At 42.9% G+C, this 19,475-nt stretch overlaps 1 protein-coding gene across 1 annotated transcript; it reads right to left on the reverse strand.

Annotated features, from left to right (window-relative positions):
- LRIT1 (leucine rich repeat, Ig-like and transmembrane domains 1) lies at positions 1-10,104 on the reverse strand. The gene is made up of 4 exons (XM_036385951.1): positions 9,983-10,104; positions 7,019-7,485; positions 3,494-3,799; positions 1-1,176 (listed from the first exon to the last, which is right to left on the reverse strand). Exons 1-4 carry the CDS (start codon positions 10,102-10,104, stop codon positions 191-193), a joined length of 1,881 nt encoding a protein of 626 aa, XP_036241844.1. The 3' UTR covers positions 1-190.
- Positions 10,105-19,475: the final 9,371 nt, after the last annotated feature.

Below are 19,475 nucleotides of genomic sequence, written 5' to 3' on the forward strand. Positions count from 1 at the left end.
AAAGCAGCCAACCCCAAGTGGTGTGAGCAACATGTTTCTGTAAATCTTGGGCACTGTCTACCCTCTTGCATCCTCTTCCAGAACGTGTCAGAGACAGAAGCATGGCCAGGGTGGCATGCAGGGCTGGAGCAGAGTCACAGAACAGCCACTCACTTCCCCCTGGGTGAGCTGACAGCCAGCCGAGGTACTGTCAGCAGAAGTATTCATTCGGCTGTCCCTCTATCTTTGGTATGGCTTCCGAGTCCACGCTGGAGCGGGCGGACAGCAGCCTGTTGGACTCGTCAGGGGTGTGCCTGGTCAGGTATTCTCCCTCCACGCCCTTGGCCTTGGCCCCAGGGGACAGGCTCTCAAAGGTGACGTATGATTCCTGCGCGTCCTTGGGCTTGCGCACAAAGCATTTCTTGCAGCGCCGTTTCAGGGCTCCGCAGCAGACCACCAGGGTCAGAGGAACAGCAATGACACAGGCCACGCTGATGACAACCACATTGATGAGCTTCTGCGTCCCTCCTGCACTGACAACTTCATCTGTGGAAAATATGATGCACTGCTCCTTCCTGGGGATCAGCCCTTTCACACAGACGCACACGATGTATTTGGTCTTTGGCAGCAGCCCGTACAGAGTGACCTTGGTCTTCCCTGGCTCCACGTTGATCCGCCGCATGTCCCTCTCCCCAAAGACAGCATAAAGGACACTGAACACCGTGGTGTTCTTGGCCATAGGCGCCTTCCAGGCCAGGGTGATGCTCTGGTCGGTGTCCCCTATGACCCTGACAGACCTCACCATCCTCTCTGGCTCCTGCTGGTCCGTGGTGGAGCTCACCAGCAGGTTCTGGGGGTTGCTGTCCTGAGCCGTGTCCGGGAGGAGGACGCTGTCTCCGGTGCCCGCCCCAGCCCCCAGCGTGGGCACTGTGGAGGTGGTGATAACGTACCTGGCCACCAGTTTGTCATTGTAGGCAGCTGCCTCCATCCCGCTGGCCTTGCCATTCCACGTGCCTTTGGCACTAGAGTTAGGGTCATCCGTGCTTTCTGAGTCTGTGATGATGAGCGAGATGAAGGCTTCTGTTGCCCCCAGGAAATTCTTTGCTTTACAGATGTACTCTCCAGAGTCAAGGTAAGAGACTACAGGCAGGCCCAGGATAGACCAGCTCATCCCATCACTGGAAATCTCCTGGTGAACTGCAAGGCAGGAAAAATATTAAATAAACAGGCAATAGTAAATGGAATTAATTCCATGTTTGTAAAATATTAAGACTCCATCACCAAATATCTGCTTGATAAAGTATATGATAAAGAATCATCATTTCTGCTTGCCACCAAAAACATTACAAAATCAAAATAAACCTAAGAAAAGGACTAGAATTAGATTACATCAGGATTTAAACTGCTTCAAAATGAATATACATGAAAAAGTTGATGCTATTTCCCACAAATTGATGTACATCTTGAAAATATAACAGAAAAGGTTCTTCCATTAAAAAGAAAAGCTTGAAAATTCTTATATAGATGCAATACTTAAAAGAGTGGAAGGAGCAGGCAGCAACATGATCTATTCAAGCATCAGATGCAGACTGTGGAGGCAAAGAAAATACAAACAGTGGAGATTTTATTGTAATAAACACACTCAGACTAGCCTAGAGTACATGGAAAGATAGTTGAAAGATAATATCCCTTCTACTGCTCAATTACTGCAGGTGTTTATCCTTACACAGGTGTACATTTGGTTGCCACCAAAGGATATGTACATAGCTGAGTGTTGATTTGCTCATGTGATATACTTGCAGACTAAAACTAGCTTTTTTTGCCTTTTTCTATTGATGCAAAGAAAAAAAAAAGAGTTGGGATCTTGTGGAAGGGTAAAGCACCCTCATCATTATTTAGCCAGCCTCCTTAGGATGGGCACATGCTGTCTCAGTCCTTTCCTGCTGAAAGGTAAACCAGGGAGATGTCTGAAAGGCAAAGGTAAGAGAATGCAAACTTCTTCCAAGCCCTTTTGGGGTCAGGATCCTGCCTTGGCAACCAGAGTCCCTTCCAATGGCAGCAAAATATAAAGGTAACAGAAGTTACTTTTTTAGTTTAATTATTTACCGAATGAGTATTTTAAAAAGCATGAAGCTATGGGTCTACCTATGGCAATTACCTGTAGATACAGACTGTGGGCTGTTTCTCACTCATTTCTGCTCAAAACAAACACCAGCATCTCAAATAGTCACATTATAGCATTGGCACAGAAGCTGCCATTGCTGAGAAATAACCTATCTTTCCAGCCAGCTTTTTATTGAAAGGTGATAGCAGCTGATTTAATGAGGCACAAAATACATTATTCTTAGTTGTAGCTCAAAGTAAACTCAACACAGGCTTTCAGGAAATCACCCCATTCTGTTGGGGTGGCTCTCTTTCAAGTGTAGGAGGGATGTTTGCAGCATGATGGGTACACATTACCATTATCAGGAGCAGCTCTGCTGCATCCTGCACATCCTGCACAGCAGAGCAATGACTTGTGCAGATCCCAGGAAATGATACTTGTTACAAATGGTTCCACTGCAGTGAAAGAGAATTGCTCTCTTCCCTGTTCTGTGCACCGAGGAGCCCTTTGAAGATCAGACCCAATACTTATTTATTTATCTGCTGGGTTTACATCCTCTATGAAAGTCAGGGCAGGACTAGGATACAGGAGTATTCGGGGCAGGTTGGAGGCAAGAAGGTGCAGGTCCTGACTCAGAACTTCTTGGACAAGAAGCAAAAGACAACTGTCTTCAGCAGAGCAAAGGTTTCTTCCCTAAATTCCCCACAAATTAAAGGACCAGTATTGCAATTACAGCTCCAGACTTCCTTATGAATGGAAATGAAATCATGATCAGTCACAAAACCAGTGTCTGTCTGAAGGCTTCCCCCAGGCGAGGTGCTCAGACCAGGTGGTCAGGGTTTCTTCCACAGACCTTTTTCCCCAGGAGAGCTTGTCAGTCTATCAGAGGGAATGATTCCTTGGGGACATTCCCACTGGAAAGTCCCCAAGGACTCCTTCAGCACTTTAGGGTTTTTTTTGTCTTTTAATATATCAGTAATGCTGTATGCTTGTAACCTTTTCTTTCTTCTACAGCTGATCTGAATCCCAGTTGAATTCACATCAGACATCTCTCTGCCAGAGATGTTTGCTAATGGATTAGCAATACAATAGAATATAGAATAATTCAGTGGGAAGCCTTTTCAGTGACTGAATAACTAACTGAAAACAGCTAATTGCTACTGTTGGAAATATTTAATTCCTTTAGCTCCAACAGATTTCCAAAAAACCCCTTGACTTGTCTCACCACTACAATTGCTATGAAACAAAGCAAAGCCAACTTCCTACACATAACACACATCTGATAAGATTAAGATCAACATATAAGTAATTTTATGGTCTATAGAAAATCACAGTGCAAGAGTGGATTGCACCTAGTACAGGCCTGTGTCACTCATTCCATGTGTGCAGAAAAGCATGAACCAAACCCACCTGTGCCATTCAGCTGAGCCCCATCAGCTCTCCTCCAGCTGAGCTCGGGGATGGGCACGCCCGTGGTGCCGCAGCGCAGCAGCACCGTGCTGCCCAGGATGGTCTTCACCTTGGCTACAGACGTGTGCACCACGGGGCTCTGGCACTTCCTCAGCTCCACCTGGCTGAAGAAGACTCCTGCAAGGCTCCTGGGGGTGAAGCATTTCAGCCTGGGCTCAATGAAGGCTATGTTAGGAGACTGGAAATTTAGGAAATGCACCATTTCGTACAGACTGCAGTCACACACCCAAGGATTGTCTTGCAAGCCTGCCAAAAAGAAATTAGGGCACTAAGTCAGTCCAACAGCACCTTTTGTTTCTGCCATTTTTGTTTCTATTTTTCAGCAGGATACAGTGTGATAGACTCCCAGTCAGCTCTACAAGAACTGCCTGTGCAGGAGTATGTGAGGTGGGGAGGGGTGTGTCCCCCCATGCTGCTGGATGAGTCTGATGGATCCCACAGTTGCCAGAATGGAATAAATGTGACTGGCTAAAGTATCTCCAAATCTGGATCTGAAATCATAATAAGTTCAAAGCAAAATTATTCATATCATGAAGACATTGTGATTCGTGCATATAAAGAAGCAAAACAAGAGTTTATTATAAATACATTTTGTTCCAGGATGAAAAAACCAAGTACTCATGGGAGAAGAGCTGTGGATTCCTTTGGTACAAGGATACTATGGAGTCTCTGACAGGCCAAAAAATTCTCACTGGACATTTTTAAAATACTAGCCAGATTGTGATGCTACTTTCACACCTGCAATAGCTGTGCTGATCCCACTTGCCTGTCATAGTTCTCTTCTAGCCCCGTTACTCTTAAGTTATTTTCATTATTTTGGTGATCAGTTGCTTTTCCTGAAATGCTAATTTATACTGGATAATATGAAAGAAATGTTTTAAGGATTAAATTGAAGAGTATGCCTGTTATGGTATATAAAAAAATGTAGATAGACCATAACTATATTTAGGCTATACACACAGAAAGAGGTATATTGAAAAACACTCCTGTTTCAGACTCTTGGAATGTTTCTCTTCTTTATTCTGCTCTCCCAGTTTGCACCTATTTAATTCCAATTCTGAAAAAATTATGCATTATTAAAAATAGACCTGTGAAGATAGTACTGAAAAAACAAATTTGGAACTGGAACAATGCATATCCATGAACAGAAGTTGCTGCATTCTGATTAAATCTGTGTCATCCTACTTAGAAATGTTCACATCCGGCTGTACTGTGGCCAGGTTGTGGTCTCTAATGACTTTAGCGAGCAGAATTGACATTAGGGATATGAATGCCATGCAACCCCAGGCACACATTTGAAGCCTAAACGAGGAGCATGGCTCCCAGGCCTCCTGCCTGCCACAGGAGTGAGCTCTGCTCCCTCTGAGGGGGCTGCACCTCCTCTTCTCCATGCACAGCCCAAGGACATGCCTGGGGCTGGCACCTGCCTGAAGGGGAACAGTACTGATACTCCTTCACACTGTTTTAAAGATGCTGCAGAAAAACTCTTCTGAGTGCATTCCCTGGGCTTAGAAGAGGATCTGGAAGTGATGGGTTTTGGCAGGAGGTCAGTTCTTGTAAATTAATATGTTAAAGTGAAGGGGGACTAAGTAAATAATGAGCATTCAGCTTGGCTTTGTTGTTTTGTGGCATTTTTCTAGCAGTTTCTAGTTCATGCACTAGATAGCAATTGATCCAGGTTCCCTGGCAGGTGCCCCAGCTCCAGCTGGAGCAGCAGCACCACAGAGCCCAGTGAGGCCTTTGCTGCCCTGCACAGCACAGTTCCATGGGCTCACGTGGGCAGGCCTCATGTGGAAAAGCTTGCACCCTTGGCACAGACTATTAGCCAGCAACTTAGCAGAGGAATTACTTCTTCTTGAAGGAGTCTGCAAGCAGTGGCTCTGGAATCACAGTGATGCACTGCAGACAAGGAAGGGATTGGGCTGACTTTTTTTATTATTCATGATTTTTTATGCCTCCATGAGAAACTGTCATTAGCAGAGTGAAACAGAAACATGCAGCTGTGTTTTCCCAGCCTGCTCCTGTGAGAGACATGCATTTTATCTACATGGTTCCTATGGGTGTCCACAGGACGGGACCTAGAAGCTGGAGTGTCTGTACATTACTGCATTAATTTTAGCATTGTATTCATATGGCTACATGAATTTTTTAGGATCCTGGCACAATCAACCTGTGCATAGCTGGATACTACTCAATTTGGCCACATGCATCAATTATCTGTTCTTTATAAAACACTCTCCCCTAATCTATATTGAATGGAATAACATTTTTACACATAACTTGACTCTAAAAATAAAAAGGAAAAGTATGATCTAGGCAGTCTTGCCATGAATGAAATGGGCAATCCCAAACTGCCAATTTTGGCTTAAAGAACTTGTTACTGCATCTGGCAAAACAGGATCATGAAACACCTGCTCCTCTCCTGACGCTAGTGAAACCTTCAGCAACATCTGCTAAAGGACACTAAAAGCTTTGTAGGTGGTATTTTGTATCTTTTTTAAGTCTCGTATCTCTTTCCACTGCAATCCTGCTTTAAAAACTTCACCTCCCTAAATTTATCAAGGGAACCAAGAGCAGCAGGTACTTGCCAGAGTGAGAGGAAACTTGCAGTGCCTCTGCTGAGATGATCAGCAGGTGCCTCAGCTGACATCCCTGGCTGCAGGGGCTGTGCATGCAGATGGCAACAACTCTGAGCCATCATCAACCTGCCGTGGATTTGAACAGTGAACAATGGCTAAAAGACCATGTGATAGTCCCCTGAACTGGGAAATGTGCTCAAAGCCTCACCTGGGCATCCTGCAACTGAGAGCCAGCTGTGAGACACCTTGACACAAAAATGGATAACTGCCCCAAAGCCATACCTCTGGGGAGCCTAGAGCTGCCACCAGAAAGGAGCTTCATAGCTGTCCTTCAAGGCAGCACTGTCTTGGTGTGTTTGGGTAGACTAGGGTTTAATTCTCTGTGAACAGATAAACAAGGCTCTGGGAAGAGACAAATTGGCAGCTCTGACCCAGATTTTATGCTCAGTCATGGCATTATTCCTCTTTAATTTAGGCATAATAAATTATCCATCCTTTTCTTTAGTTCTGCTTAAAACGGGTCAATTCCAAACACAGTGCTATTAGAAAAGAGCACACAAATGATGAAGAGCTGTAAACATATTTGTATTTCTATCCAAAATGGCAGTGGAAATAACTAAAAAAGCCTTGAGCAAGAGTCACCAATTTTGTGCTGCAAAGATCCAAGCAAGTAATCAAATTTATGGCATAATAAGATGCGTGTGATGAGCCTGAGGTGAGTTTGTTAATGTGTAAATGAATTTACACATATTATTTAGGGTATTAAATTGTATACATATAATAGAAGGGTACTTGCTATGGTAGCCACAGTGGGTGAGAATGCTGCAACGAGATGAGGAGCTCTTGACATTTGTGCCCCCTGCAAAATGGCAGGCATTTCTCTTACCTAGGATGATCTTGGAGTTATCATTGGGGAAGTAGGGAACAGCCTGGAGGTTGGCCCAGGTGGCAATGAGAGCCTGAGGAAGAGTCATCAGCTTATTGCTGGACAGATCCAGGTATGTGATGTTCTTGACATAACGAGCAGCATCTGGAGGGATTGAGGTGAGTTCGTTGTTGTGCAAATCCAGGAGCCTCAGCTGGGGCATGCCAGCCAGGCTCTCCCAGGGGAATGAGATTAGGTTGTTCCCATCCAGCCTCAGCTCCTGCAGACGACGAAGACCCTTGAAGGTGATGCTGCTGAGGCTGCCCAGGGAGTTATAGGGCATCCAGAGGTACTCCAGGTTGTGGAGCAGGTGGAAAGCCTCTCCTGGCACCCTGCGGATGGCTGTCTTTTCTATCCGAAGCTTGCTTGTGTCAACAGGGATGTTCACAGGAGGGAGGGTCATCTCTGGATCATTACACAGCACTGTCCTGGTGGGAAAAGACAAGGACAAGCAAAGATGTGACTTTCTTTTATTTTGAAAAGATTTGAAACCTTAGTTTAATGCAAAATTTTGATCCGCCTTTCTATTTTCACAAGATTTCTTCTTGTCATTTCTTTCTTGCTGCTGATCTCTGCATCATCACTGTAAATACATCAACCTGCAGTAATTCATATGTGCCTTCTGACTGCAGACATCACAGCAGTTGTGCCTCTCCTGGAGTGGTGTGAGTCCAAATCTGGCCCATTTAGTGTTCCTGTTGGGTTTTGCTATCAGGTTTTTTTAAGTACTTGTGATAGCAGTGACAACATTCATGCACAGCAGAGGATTCTAGTGCAAGTAAAAACAAAAGGATCCATAAATTGAACTACAAAAGCCCTACAAAAAGAAGCCTTATTGACATGTAGGAGGGCAAGAAGTTATATAGATTAAATATGACAGAGGAACTCTGGTTTGAGAAATGAGGATAAGAAAGCTAGCTAACAACTCCTTGGAAGTACTCTGAAGTAAGCTCTGCGTTACTGTGGAGGGTGTGTAAAGATGGTAGCAGTCACTGCACTGCAGACACATCTAGTCTTGAGAGTGAAAGCACAGAAAATTAACTCTCTGGAAAATGCTATACTGAAAGCAAGACAGATTTATGTGTTTTAATCATTCCTCCCCATTCCTAATCTCTAAAGGTCAAAGCATGAAAAGCCTGTGCTGCATTTTGCAGCCTTCATACAAAAAATTGTGACTTGGAATTGTAGAGAGCCATGAGAAATAAAGGGAGACAAAACAGGTCTCTCAGACTGAATTTTAATTTTCCTATCAGCAAGTAGGGGAAGGCAAGTTCTTTAACAAAACACCAAGCCACCTGCAAAAGGTAAGAGGTTGGATGGGCGTGTTCCAGTCTACTCACTGAACAAGACACCACAGGAAATGGAATGTGATCAGTCAGGTAACATTTTCCTATCACACTGTCTCTATAAACAGAATATTACAAAGCTGTCAAAACCAGGCTGGTTTTGGCTGAAAGCAATTATTCCTCTACTATCAACAAAAATATATAACATTGCTGAACTGCTCAAGCAGACTTTCCAGATTTAAATGCTATTTGAGCCTACAGTTAAATTGTTAATTTATAATCAAAACACAGTACATTACTCTCACCCAACACTTTTATTGTGGCATTAAATCCTGCCCACCCTCTGCTGAAGGCTAAGATTTGAGTAAGATAAAAATCTACCAAATAAGAAAAATCCAGAAATCCACTTTAAATAAAACATTTTACTTTGTGTAGTCACATCACAAAATGTTACAAAAAGAAAGACCATGGCAGTAAAGCAGAATGCTTCTCATGGTGTCCCTAAATTATGTCAGTGAGCACTACACATTTAATCTATGGGATAATCTCCTTCTGGTGAGAAATATGAATCATAATGCAGAAAAAAAGGGTGGCATTATGCTCCTTAAGGGAGGAATGGATATTTGCTTCATTATGTATCTTACTAAAATGTACAACAGCTTTTTCCAGTCACTGAGAGGAAATTCCCCTGGGAACTGTGACATTTATGGAAAAATAATTGGCTCTCACGCTGTTGCACTTCCTTTTAGCAATTTCAGGCTACTTGTGTCTCCATCATGCTTCTTCTTACTGTGAAAGTTTCTAATATTAAATCTATAGCACCATAAAAATGATAAGAAAGTAGAGCTATTTCATGGGGTTCCAAAATAATATTTCAGTAATGAAAAAATATTTCAATCTAGAATTAAGTTTATTACAAAGGATTTTGCAAATCCTGTATCTCTGTCACAAAACTTCCTTTGCTGTGAACCACACCTTATGAAAATATGGGCTCTATTTTCTTTAAGTCAGATACTTTGTGCTTACCCTTCAGAAGGACTCTTTTATAACAGTCCTCCAGAGAAATGTATGTTCAATGGCTTTGCATTCAAAGATGGGTGTCCTTCTGGTCTTGCCTTGTTTTTTAATGGAAAGTTTCCAGTCTGAAAATTAACTTACTTTAATTTTTTTTTTTTTTGTTACTGTCTGTTTTTTTAGTTCCTTTTTGTCTAAAGTCTATTGCTATGCCTAAAATCACCAGCTGAAGGATTTTTGAAGTAAATTGTTGGGTTTGTACCACAACATGAATCAAATCTAGTCACACTTTAGCAACAAACCAGCAGAGCAGAATAAAAGCTTTTAGAACCAGAATTTTCAGCAGAAAGGTTAAAAAATATATGTATTGTTTAAATTTTATTCCCTTTTTGCCATTACACCAGCAATAATTATGTCACTCCTGTTCTCACAGAGATGCCCAAACGCTTTCTCTGAAATCAGCTTACTGTGTTTTCAGAAGCTAATCCTCTGCAAATATAGCTAGAGCGTAGAGCAACTGGAAAAATAATGGCCACGAAGTGCAGAGACTATATTTTCTCGTGCGAGCATCCTCGGAGAGGAGCAGAACCACCCCCCGAGCCCGCCGCGGGAGCGCCCGGCGTACCTGGCCTTGGTCCCGTCGCCGAGGCTGTGGAAGGCGCAGCTGCACTGCGAGGGGCAGGAGCCGCCGGCCCGGGGCAGCCCCGCCAGCGCCCAGCAGCACAGCAGAGTCACCGCCAGCCGCATGGCACCTGGGCATGGGCACACCTGGCTCTAGGCTGCGTGCAGGGCTTCGCCTATTGTTCTGTCCATCGGCCGGTCACATCTTGTTAACTCCCTTTTGTTTTCAGCCACACTGGGATCTTCCAGCTCTCGCTGAGTCCATCAGATAAAAAAGGATAGGCAGGGATTAAGGATGGGGACTTGAGTTATTTTCATGAAGGTGCTTATTGCTTCCCGGAACCACTCACGGCATTTCTTCCTTCAGCAGCCCCTTCAAAACACCCTCCTCTGGCAGCCTGGGGCTCTCATGTAAGAAAAAAGCAAATCTATTTTTGGGGGACATACATCACAGGCAAGATAACTGTTATCTGACCAGGAATTAGCAATAATTTACTTCCTTGCAGAGGTATTGGTAAGATTTAAAGCAGTTACTTGTGCTAATGGAATGTAAGCCTTCTGTCTAAGAACACTAAAATATATATATATAGTGGTGCTATTAAAAGGCTTTATTTTCTTTTAAAGACTCCTAGTTTGATAAAGCAATTATTGAACTGTTGGCTACAAGCCTGTTACTGATAAACAGTTAATAACCCAGTAAATATGTACATATTTCAGTTTCTGCCAGGGCTAGCACACACCTGCAGGACTGACCACTGGCTCTGACTCACTGACACAGCTAAGCTCAGATAAGGGACCCTTTTGGGGAGTGCCACCTGATGCAGAGCTGAGTGGCAGGAATTCAGGAATGCTAAGAAAAGCTCAGCTCTCTCTTAAGGTCAGCTGAAGACACCTCACTTTTCCAGCATTCCTCCCTGTTGTGGTCCTGTTGTTTTCCTTTTGAAATCCATAATGAGAAGTTACCACTCAGAAGTGCAGCAATAACACACCTATCTATGTACAAACTACCTGAGGGTTAATGACTGTGCTTTCATCAGTGTTGTTCCTAACGAAGATTGCTCATCAGGATTTCTGGAGTGGAGCTCTTGTCATGCAGAGTTCAGCCTGTGTTCTTCACAATGAAATTACGCTGCTGATTTTTCAGTAATTCTAGGTAATGAACTTTCAGTTTCAAGATGTTTCTAGATGTGGTTTGGGGCTAACTATTAAACAGACATTTTATGCTGTTTAATAGTTTTATGGTGCCATAGTTTCCCATAAGCTTGTTTCACATGAGGTTGTTTCACAAGTTATTCCGATAATTAATTAAGGCTTGCAGAAATCATTTATTGAGAGGATGGCCCAAAGGATTACTTTTCCCCCTGCTGTTTTCACATTCTACATTTACTGTTGTTCAAAGAGAAATTCAAGTATCTGATTATTTATTTCTGAAGAGATGAGAACATAATGCAGTGCTGCTCATTAACTGTCCATAGTTGTTCTCTCATTGACTTCCATTAGGTCCCATTTCTAGATTTAACGATTTCTCGGTTCCCTTAATGATCTCCAAGCTAAGACCAAGCTTATTGGTTTTTTTTAGTGTACTCATTGGTCAGCTTGCCTTGCTGCCCAGACTCTGCCTCAGCTCAATACTTACAACATTGACTGAAACATCTCAAGTTAAATTCTACTTGAAAGGGCAATGCAACATAATTAACCTCTTGCATCTTTTTTCTTTTCAATGCATCTGATAAGGTATTTTCCCTCCATTGGAGCTCTTGGATAATAAACTTGTAGAAAGCAGAACTATATTGTAAAGTTTGCTTTCATGAACCTCAATTTTGCCTCACTAATGAAACATTTAAGTTACCACTAAATGTCAGGAGCAGTAGAAGTAAACTTAATTTGTAAAAATCAACAGCAATCAATAAAGCATACCTTAGCAGCAGCTAATGCTCTGCACTTTGTCAAGAAAGCTGCTATTTACTTAACATGACAGAGTCACTTCTGAACAAGAAAGACCTGGAGGTAGGCTGAGAGATTAATAAAACCAGATAAATGAAAGAGGTAACATTAACAGGTTTCACATCTTGGAGTGTATTCACAAGTGTGTGTCTGGAAGGAGGAAAAGGGATGGAGAAGGACCAGTCAACTATTAACCCAGTTAGGTTTTATCAGCACTTACATTTGGAGTTTTCCCCTCCCTGTTGACTGAATTATTTTATAATCCTTCATCGACAAATCACCACCAAATGATGGGTTAGCTATCAAGGCACCATGTTAGGCTTGATCTGAATGTCAAGAGAGTGAGTCTGCTCTCACCCTGCAGAAACTCAACAAGAGGTTCATCAGGAGGGGTGGAAACCAGCTCAGGTAGGCTTTGGACATAAGGAACTGGAGGAGAAAGAAGTGGAGGAGGAGGGCCTTGGTGCACAGGGAGCAGATATATTCCCCTGGTTCACAGGCTGCATAGATCATAGCATCACACAATGGCTTGATTTGGTTTGGAGGAAACCTTAAAGATCACCTAGTTCCAAACTTGCTGTAGTGGGCAGGGACAACTTCCAGTACAACCAGTTGCTCAAAACCCCATCCAACCTGGCCTTGAACACTTCCAGAGATGGGGCATCCACAATTTCTGTGGCCATTCTATTCCAGTGCTTCACTGCTTCATAAACAGTAAACAATTTCTTCCTAATATATAATCTAAACCTGTCCTCTGCCAATTTAAAGTGATTCCCTCTTGTCACTACATGTGCAAAAAGTCTCTCCAGCTTTTTTCTAGGCTCCTTTTAGGTACTGGAAGGCTGCTCCAAGGCCTCCCCAGAACCTTCTGTTCTCCAGGCTGAACAACACCAATTTTCTCAGCTTGTCTTCATAAGAGACACGCTCCAGTCTCTGTTCATCTTCATGACCCTCCTCTGGATTTGTTCCAGCAGGTCCAGGTCCTTCTTTTGTTGGGATTCCCTGAACTGGATGCAGTACTCGAGGTGAAGTCTCAGACTGGAGCAAGCAAAAGAGAACAGAGAGAATCAGTGAAACAAAGACAATGAAAAGAGATCCTTAAAACTGTAAGAGTAGATGCCAGTACCTGCACTTCAAAGACTGCATGAGGCAGCATTGATGAGTGGGCAACAAGATGCTGCTTCTGCTTACACTCATGCTCTCTCCCTACTTCAGGCAGATGGAAGAAATAAAACTGGAAGGAAAATCTGATTGCTATGTTCAACAGACTATGAATTTGCTTCTACACAAAATTCTGGTTTATCCTGAAGACTGTTTGCAGTACAACAGCTTTCTAGATTTTCATGGTATTTTTAAGGTTTAAGTGTATTACCTCCTCCCAACTGCTGAACAGTTATTCACTCATTATGCTATCCAATGTAAAATGAACACTCATTAGATAATTTCCCTGTAAGTGCAGGTAATATTTATTTGAGACTTTAAAATCAATACCACATTTTGCAGTGCAGAGTAAAAACATTTTTTTTCATGACAGACAATTCCATTCCATAATGAAACTAGTGGGAGTTAGGCTCTTGACTTACAGTTCTGTGCTCCCAATCATAAAAATTGTGCTCCTTGCTGTTTACTTAGGAAGGGAAGTAAACAGTTTCTTCTCTGCACCAAACTAAAAATAACAGTTGTAGGGAAAAACATAGAAAGAAGCAGTCAGAAAGTGTCATTCATCTGAAGTGTAAGAATTTGTTTTGCATTCTCTGAGAAGAACCAGATCTCCCGTTTATATTTTTGGTGTAAATAAATGCAAAGCAAATGAGGTGAAAGTCTACTGTCAGCAAAGTTCAGCTCTGTTCAGCCATGGCAGTCTTTCTTATTTTTCTTAGGTGGGGTTATAATTCAGATTAAAAAAATTGCTTTGTATTTAATAAGATTAAGTTAATTATTTGACAGCATAGTTTCAATTTTTTTCCCAGAAAAGCCAGAAATGTTTTATCAGAAGATTCTCCTCACAAACTCCAACAGCTAAACCTGAGTGACAAACACAGCATGCTCCACTAAGTTGCTCATTTTTAATATGGCAATTGGACAGAATTTATTTTTATTTCTTTTCTCCATATACTTAGAAAAATATGACCTAAAGCAAATCAAACAGCACATATTAGCATAAATGAAAGCTATAAAATACCTTATTATCGTGATTTTGTATGAAAGATTTTATTAGCAGGCAACACAGGCCAGACACTAAATCAATTTCATTAGGTAAATGCACCTCCAAGAAGCTTCTGGCAGGGCACATGTAAAGTGGAAAATCCTTGCCACTGATGCAAGCCGAGCGCACGCTAATGCATGACGTCATTGTAAATTGGATCTTGCACTTAATGCTGATGAAGGCAGCTCCTCCAGACCTGTAGGACCAAAGTCATTAACAGAGCTCTGGACTTGCTGTAGAAATAAAACAAACCCACACAGCTTTTGGCATGGCACATTACAAGCCTATCGGTGGTAGTTGTTTTGTGCATGTTTACCGTGGTTGTTACAGCCAGTGCAGAAGAGCAGATGTGAGGGCCGGCCTCTGGCCCGTGGGGAGATAAACTCACACACCTCCAGCAGTGCCCAGGAAGGCAAAGCCTGGCAGGGGATGGAGGGGTACAACCCAACCCCCTGGTGTCTCCCTGTCTGCTCCCTCTGCGCTCAGGCACCGACAGAGGCCTCGCCCTGGCTGAGGCAGATGTGAAGGGCTGGGCAGAGCCTCCAGGTCCAGTGGAGAATGAGCCCCTCAGCAACCAGTAGGATAAGCTGGACACAAACTCTTGCCTCACCTTAGGGGAGGAATGGGTCAGTCACCATGGCCATAGCTCTTCTACTCTTCTTCTACAAAGGCTCCACAGTGACAGGAAAATTCCACCAGGATTGGACATTCAGGGCCGCAGAGCAAGATTCTCTGGGACAAACCCTTTGTGAACTCCTCCACAGAGGGAAAGCAGCAGAAGAACTGATTATCAGGGATTACCAAAACATACACCTACAACAGCATAAATGTCTGTCCAGCAGCATCATTCTCACTGGAAAAAGTATTATTCTCTGAGATGCCTCACCCACAGACACATCCACAATAGTCCAATTTAATGACTGCACATACCATAGTCATATCTGATGTATTTTAAATGAGTGAAGCTTTCTTAGGTTTATATTCCTGGTCCCACATCTCTATTGTACCTTTATTGCCTAAAATCCAGTGCAGTTCCCTCAGTTCCACAAAATCAGCTAATTTTGGCCTTAGCATCCTCAGCTGCATGCCAGAGGGGCCCATGCAGTAATATTGCTGACTGCAAACACCTTTTCTGATTTGGACCTTAATAGTATTAGTCTAAGCCCAGCAGTCACCTCTGCTTAGGAAACAGTGGCTGTTTTATTTTGCTTCTTCGGGCATGCAAGAACTTCCAGCATTGTTTATGTGGCTCCTGAATGCAGATGGAGCACAGTGTTTGACACACCAACCCTCTGCCCCCTTGCCAGTCTGACAGTCACTGGCTTTCCTACTCTGATTTACCTGAACACAGCCCCAAGATTTTGCAGGCTGAGTACTTTTGTGGCAGGTCTAGTCAACTTCTTGGAAGCTGCAATATTCTAGTAACTTTATTAATTTTCTAGCCTGGGTGCATATACATATATTTATGAATTACATATTCCATTTACAGTGAATTAAGCTGCCTGTCTCTGGAGAGGTAACTCAAACAGTAGAGGCAATGCTTCCAAGCTCTACAGGAAGCTCTGACTCTCGAAACACTGAGGTGCAGCAGCAGGCAGGAAAGCCAGTCCCAGTGCTGCCAGGTCCCAGGTGTTGCATCTCATGGAGCCAATCACAGGCTAATGTGTGATGTTTGGGGAGCAGGTGATGGATCTGTGTCCTCTTCTGAAGAGACTTTCACACAGCACTGCTCTGACTCTGACTCTGAAGCTGTCCCTCCTGGCTTTCTTACTTCTCACCAAGTTTAGAGCTCCTTCATTTTTGCTGAGCATGGCCAAGGAGCTTTCCCCAGATATTATCCCTGACCTTGATGCTTTCTCTGTACTTGCAAGTGAGCCCTTTCCTCCACCTTCCTCTGCACAGACAGCGCCTCCACCCCTGGTCCCATCCAGCCCTGGGTTCCTCACACCCTCCCCACCACACCTGGGCTGCCAGGCTCGTTCCTCAAAGCACAGCCATGGGCTCCTGCCTGCCCCCAGCACCCTTGGCCCTGCCCAGGCCTTCACCACTTCATCTTCCTCTAACAGCTCTGAGACAACTGCAGAGAAAATCAGATTAAGCAGAGTGCTGTACTGTGTTACACAGACTGTTGAGGAGAAGGGTTATTGTGTGGCTGCAGGCATTTCCAGAGGGCTGATGCTCATCCACACACTGGTGTGATGCCTTTTTCCCTGCATCATCCCTCCTAGGGCCAGCACCAGGTGCCTATTTACAATCTGGGTCATATTCTCTACCACCCCTACCAAAATGAAACAAATTTACACAACTGCAACTAGAAGGTCTCCAGACAATACACTTACTGTTTCCTTGCTTTGGCAAGAAGCCTTTCCCATGAGGACCAAGATTACCACTCATTTCAGTGATACCACTGCAGTTCTGGGTGACTGCATTCCCAGCCTGCTTCTGCTGAAATGCTGCCATTTTTCATTTAAAGGCGTATTTCAACATAAAAAGTCAAATTTGGATAAACCTGAATCAGAAGAAAGGATTAGGAAGGCAGAGGAATAATAACACATCAATTTAGCAAAATTCTTGCTGTGAATATAAAATACTGTGTCAGTAATCTGCATTGATTGCTTGAAGAAAATTCAGAGTGCATGAGCACTCTGTTATCTTTGCACTGCACCTTTTTTTGTAGTGCTTGTACCAATGCATACTTTACAAAGATTAATATGCTCCCACCAAATGTATACAGTTCTGTGAAATCCACAGGGACATCTGGCAAGAACCTATCATATATTTTTTCTGTGTATTCCTTGCAAACAGATTAGTAACCAGTGAAATATTCTTCGGCAAGAGGGTAAAAGGAAATGGATCTGTTATTGATGCAGAAAGGAGATCAGTGGAATTCAAATTATGAAGTTCTAGGATAACATCAGGTTGAGCAAAAGACCTTTCCCCTCAATTTAGAAAGAGCAAGTAGCTATTGAAAGAGTGCATAAAATAGAAAGGCATCACAAAAAACTTCATCACTACGGAGTTAATGAGTGTCTTTGGGAAACCTGTTATCATTTGCATGTTTTCCCTGACTTCACAGGAATACACGATGTGAGGTTACCTCTTACATAAAAAGTTCAGAAAGGAAATGAATGCAGCTTTGTTTTACCAACTGGAAAGAGAACTATCATTAGAAGATTCTATCAAAGTCAGTAGTTTATTCCTTATTTGCACCTCCTCTTTGCCTGAAGAAAACCATTTACAACCTGAACTTATAACTGAAGTTAGCAGCCATATTGGACCATATATCATTCCATACTATCTCAACATCCCCTTAGAAAGTCAGCTTAACACAGCATCAGCAAAGAAATTAAGAGATTGATGCAGGAAGCTTCTGTTGACATTAATTTCACTTGAGTCAGATGCTGAACTGCCACTGGAAAGTTTGCCTATGACTTACTTGTGTAATTAGACTCTGCACTGATAAATTAAATGAGATTTAGACATGGAAATTGTTAAGATACTTAAAGAAAAGCAGTCAACAAGTTAATAATAATCATTGTAGCAAAGGTCTGTTAAATCCAAGGGGACTGGGGTAGTAGCCTAAAATAGAAATAGTATTGGAATGAGCAAAGTTTGCCCCACAGGCTTTGAAACACTGCACAAAAACTCCCAACAGTGCAACACACCTGGGAGACATGCTTGGGAACGAAGGTGAAGTACGGTGGCAGGCAACCAAAAGTACCTGCCAGGCCTCAGGAGGGCAGTTCAAATATCTGTGTCCTTTATCCCCAGTCTAGAAGAGCTGCGCAGCTTTATGTTGACAAGCATTACAATGAGTCATCCATTTTCAGAACTATCACGCTAGGAAGATTTACAGCACATTTACAAGATCTAGCACTAATTTTTTTGCAAGAACATACAATGGATCACTATTAAAACACAGGTTTATGTCATTCATTTGCCATGCTAGGAGGCAGGACTGTCACCTTCTTTGTCATCAAGACATGTAGGTGAGTGAAAGGCAAACATAACAATGGATTTATGTGGTGCAATGTAATTTTACTCTGCTTAAACCAAATATCTGTATAGCCTAACAAATATCATCCCCTCCTGAATTCTACTTCAAAATCTAAGAGCATATCCATCAAGGCAATTACCTGCATCAAAAAGAGCTGTAAATTGAATACCAGAGATCAAAAAACTCAGCAAGATGGTTTCACAACAGCCTTGAAGCTCTAATCAGTTCTCCTGGGCATCACAGCCTTTAAGCACAGATTTCATGAAAACTGCAAAAAAATCCACCATCCTCAACCAACACCCCTGATTGTAAATGCACCCCTGAAATGGAAACTCCACCACGTAGTAAGGAGAGCTGAGCAAGCTCTGGTGGCATCTAGGGTGAATTTACTCTGCCTGAGACCTCAATCAACAGGGAGCCAGGTCAGCACAGTGTGGGGCCTGAGCTGGGGGAAGCTCATATCCCCTGTGCTCATATCCCTTTCTGCTCCCATTTTGCAGTAGGATTATCAGGATGAAGAAAGTTACATATCAAAGAAACAACTGTCATGCTAGTGGCACCTTGTTAAGGCAATGAGCTGGAGGCTGGACAAGCTGCAGACTACACATACTCCAGAGCCACTGTGCACCCAGACTCCTGCCCCCAAACATCTCCAAAAGAACAGTAAGGTGATTCCTGTCAGTGCTCACCACTGAGCAACTCACATCCTTGTATGTTTAGGGCCCCAAATCAGTAATTTGTGCTTGTCTTTAATCAAGCTGTGCCAGTGTGCATATTAATTTAAGCCTCAGTTACAAAAAGGAAATATGTTAATATAGAGAACAGTCATTGCCAGAAAAATACACTGGCCAGTTTCTAAAAAAGTGGGTGAGGGGAAGATCTGCAAGCTGCAGAAATTATTGGTTCATACTTTTCCTCTAATTATCAACTCAATGAGTGCCCCTTTGTTTTTCAGGTCACTCCCCAATTACATGTTTCCTTTGTTCCACAACATCTAATTCTTTTCCAGTGTTGCAAAATTAACTGGACAGGTTTCTTAATCTTGTGTCTACAAAGAACTTGTTGTAATTGCCATGAATGCTTTCATTTTGCTGGTGTCTGAAATACGATTTGCAGGGGAAGGGGGAGTGCGGGCTGATGCTAGTCCCATCATTAATAACATTCCTGCAGGGATTGTAGTGGTGGGAGTAAAAACCCCAAAGCTTTTATATAATAACAGCATGTGTTTGCACGTGAGCTGCTCCTTTAAGAAGCCTTGGGCTACTGGAAGTAGAGAGATCCAGAGAAAAGGCAGCCCCACAGCTATAACAGAGGGCAGAGGTTAAATCTTTTGGCATATTTACCATAAGA

The sequence above is a fragment of the Molothrus ater genome, chromosome 8 (genome assembly GCF_012460135.2).
Source record: "Molothrus ater isolate BHLD 08-10-18 breed brown headed cowbird chromosome 8, BPBGC_Mater_1.1, whole genome shotgun sequence".
Taxonomy (NCBI): Eukaryota; Metazoa; Chordata; class Aves; order Passeriformes; family Icteridae; genus Molothrus; species Molothrus ater.